The 2,500-nt window shown below is 50.6% G+C and overlaps 1 protein-coding gene across 2 annotated transcripts in view; it reads right to left on the reverse strand.

The window, feature by feature from the left end:
- The window catches only part of LOC143275503 (arylsulfatase B-like), an 11,626-nt gene that overhangs the window by 8,644 nt on the left and 482 nt on the right, over positions 1-2,500 (reverse strand). The window contains exons 2-4 of one of the 2 annotated variants that reach the window (XM_076579655.1): positions 2,143-2,213; positions 1,291-1,647; positions 1-168 (exon numbers count right to left, since the gene is read on the reverse strand). The exon at positions 1-168 is cut by the window's left edge and continues 65 nt beyond it. In XM_076579655.1, coding sequence (XP_076435770.1) covers positions 1-168; positions 1,291-1,625 — 503 coding nt within the window. In that variant the 5' untranslated portion in view covers positions 1,626-1,647; positions 2,143-2,213. The remainder of the gene's footprint in view (positions 169-1,290; positions 1,648-2,142; positions 2,214-2,500) is intronic. The other variant, XM_076579657.1, reaches the window with a different exon arrangement.

The raw sequence follows: 2,500 nt of genomic DNA on the forward strand, positions 1-2,500 counted from the left end.
GTCGGAGTCAGCGACCAATCGCAGAAGCCCAGGTGCCACTTGCCGATCATGTGAGTGCTGTAGCCAAGGTCACGCAAGGTCGCGGGAAGCAGGGTCAAGGTCTCGTCCAGCCAGGAGCGGCGCGCGCCTTTGATGTCGTTGACCTGCATGCCGTAGGTGAAGGGGTACCTGCACGTGCATCACGTCTGTGATGGACAGTGACCTGCATGCCGTAGGTGAAGGGGTACCTGCACGTGCATCACGTCTGTGATGGACAGAAGAATGGTAGGGTCTGCTACGCTCTCTCTCTCTCTCTCTCTCTCTCTCTCTCTCACACACACACACACACACACACACACACACACACACACACACACACACACACACACGCAATCACACACACACACACACACACACACACACACACACACACACACACATACACACACACACACAACTGTGGATAGACATTAAACAAAAAAAAGAACATACGCACACACGCACACGCACGCACGCAGAGAGAGAGAGAGACAGACAGACAGACAGACAAAGAGAGAGAGAAGTAGAGATGCTACAAAAGGAAGTCCCCCCCTCACACACACACACACACACACACACACACACACACACACACACACACAGAGAGCGAGAGAGAGACAGAGACAGAATGAGAAAGAGAGAGAGAGAAGTAGAAATGGTACAAACGGAAGTCCCTCCCCCCCGCCCCCCGCACACACACACACACACACACACACACACACACACACACACACACACACACACACAGAAACAGCGATATAGAGACAGAGAGAGACAGAGAAGTAAAGATGGTACACAAGGAAGTCCCAACCCATGCACACACACTCACAGTGGGAGAGACACAGACAGACAGACAGACAGACAGACAGACACAGAGAGCAAGAGAGAGACAGAGACAGATAAAGAGAGAGAGAGAGAGAGAGAGAGAGAGAGAGAGAGAGAGAAGTAGAGATTGAACAGAAGGAATCCCACCCACCCACCCCTACCCACTTACCCACCCACACCCATCCCCCCACCACCACACACACACACACACACACACACACACACAGACGGAGAGACACAGAGAGAGATGGTACAAAATAAAATCACCCACCCACCCAGCCCCAACCACCAACCCCCATCCCCCCCCCTCACCCCCAACCCCCACAACCCAACAACCCATTCCCCCACCCACCCACCCACCCAACCCAACCCCCCACTCCCACCCCACACCCAACCCCAACGACCCACCAACCCCACCCTACCCCCCACACCCCTCCACACACACACCTGCCGGTGAGGAGGGCAGAGCGGGTGGGGGCACAGGTGGGCATGACGTAGGAGAAGTTGAGGACCATGCTGTGCTCCGCCAGCCTCTCCAGGGCCGGGGTTCGCATCTCCGGGTCGTGGCGCTGGAGGTCGGCCCAGCCCAGGTCGTCCGCCAGGAACAGGATGATGTTGGGCCGCGACTGACCTTGGCCTTGACCCTGACCTTGACCTTGATCCTGACCTTGACCCCTGACCCCTGACGTCACGGCGGCCAGCGCGGTCAGCCAGAGCAGGAGGGGGAGGAGGAAGGAGAAGCGGGGAGGAGGAAGAGGGGGAGGGGAAAGGGAAGGCCACATGACGTCAGTCTGTCAGGTGACTCTGCAGAAATAGACAGAATCGGAGATTATGGCTAAAAAGGTTGAATAGTGAAGTTCACACATTCTTTCATGGCTATAGAGGCAGTGAATTCATACCCACTGTTACAGCCGAGTGTTTTTTTTGTTTTCAGAAGTTATGTAGAACTTATTTCTGTCTCCTTCTTCTTCTTCTTCTTCTTCTTCTTCTTCGTTCATGAGCTGTATCTCCCACGTTCACTCGTATGTACACGAGTGGGCTTTTACGTTTATGACCGTTTTTACCCCCACCATATTGGCAGCCATACCCCGTTTTCGGGGGTAGTCATTTCTGGGTTTTGGGGGTTGTTTTTGTTGTTGTTGTTGTTATTGTTGTTGTTTTTTGTTTAATGTCATAGTATCTAATGACTGCCAGTCATTGTGTTTGTAATGTTTTAAGAATTTTACTCATGAGAAGAAGAAGAAGAAGAAGGGAAAAAAAAAGAGAACAAAAAGAAAGAACACAAAAAAAGAATCGTACCTTGCAGAGTGTTCCAACAAAAACCGGTCTCTCGTTGTCGTTTTTCTTCGCTCAGCGAACTGAGCTGAAAGCTGCTGGTTGCAAAAAATAAAAATAAATAAATAAATAAATAAATAGATTAATTAATTAATTAATTAATAAGAACACACACACAAAAAAGAATTTTTGAACGAGAATTTGAAACAAGACGAATTCACGTGGGGAAAAACAAAAACAAACACTTCCATCTACAAATAACGTCAAATGATCGAATGAGAAGTGAGAAAGAGACAAATATGCACACAGAAAGCACACCAGAGCATGAACACACCCCCACCCCCCACACCCACCCCCACCCCCAACCCCTCCCCCACCCCCA

Source organism: Babylonia areolata, chromosome 30 (genome assembly GCF_041734735.1).
Source record: "Babylonia areolata isolate BAREFJ2019XMU chromosome 30, ASM4173473v1, whole genome shotgun sequence".
NCBI classification, from domain to species: domain Eukaryota; kingdom Metazoa; phylum Mollusca; class Gastropoda; order Neogastropoda; family Buccinidae; genus Babylonia; species Babylonia areolata.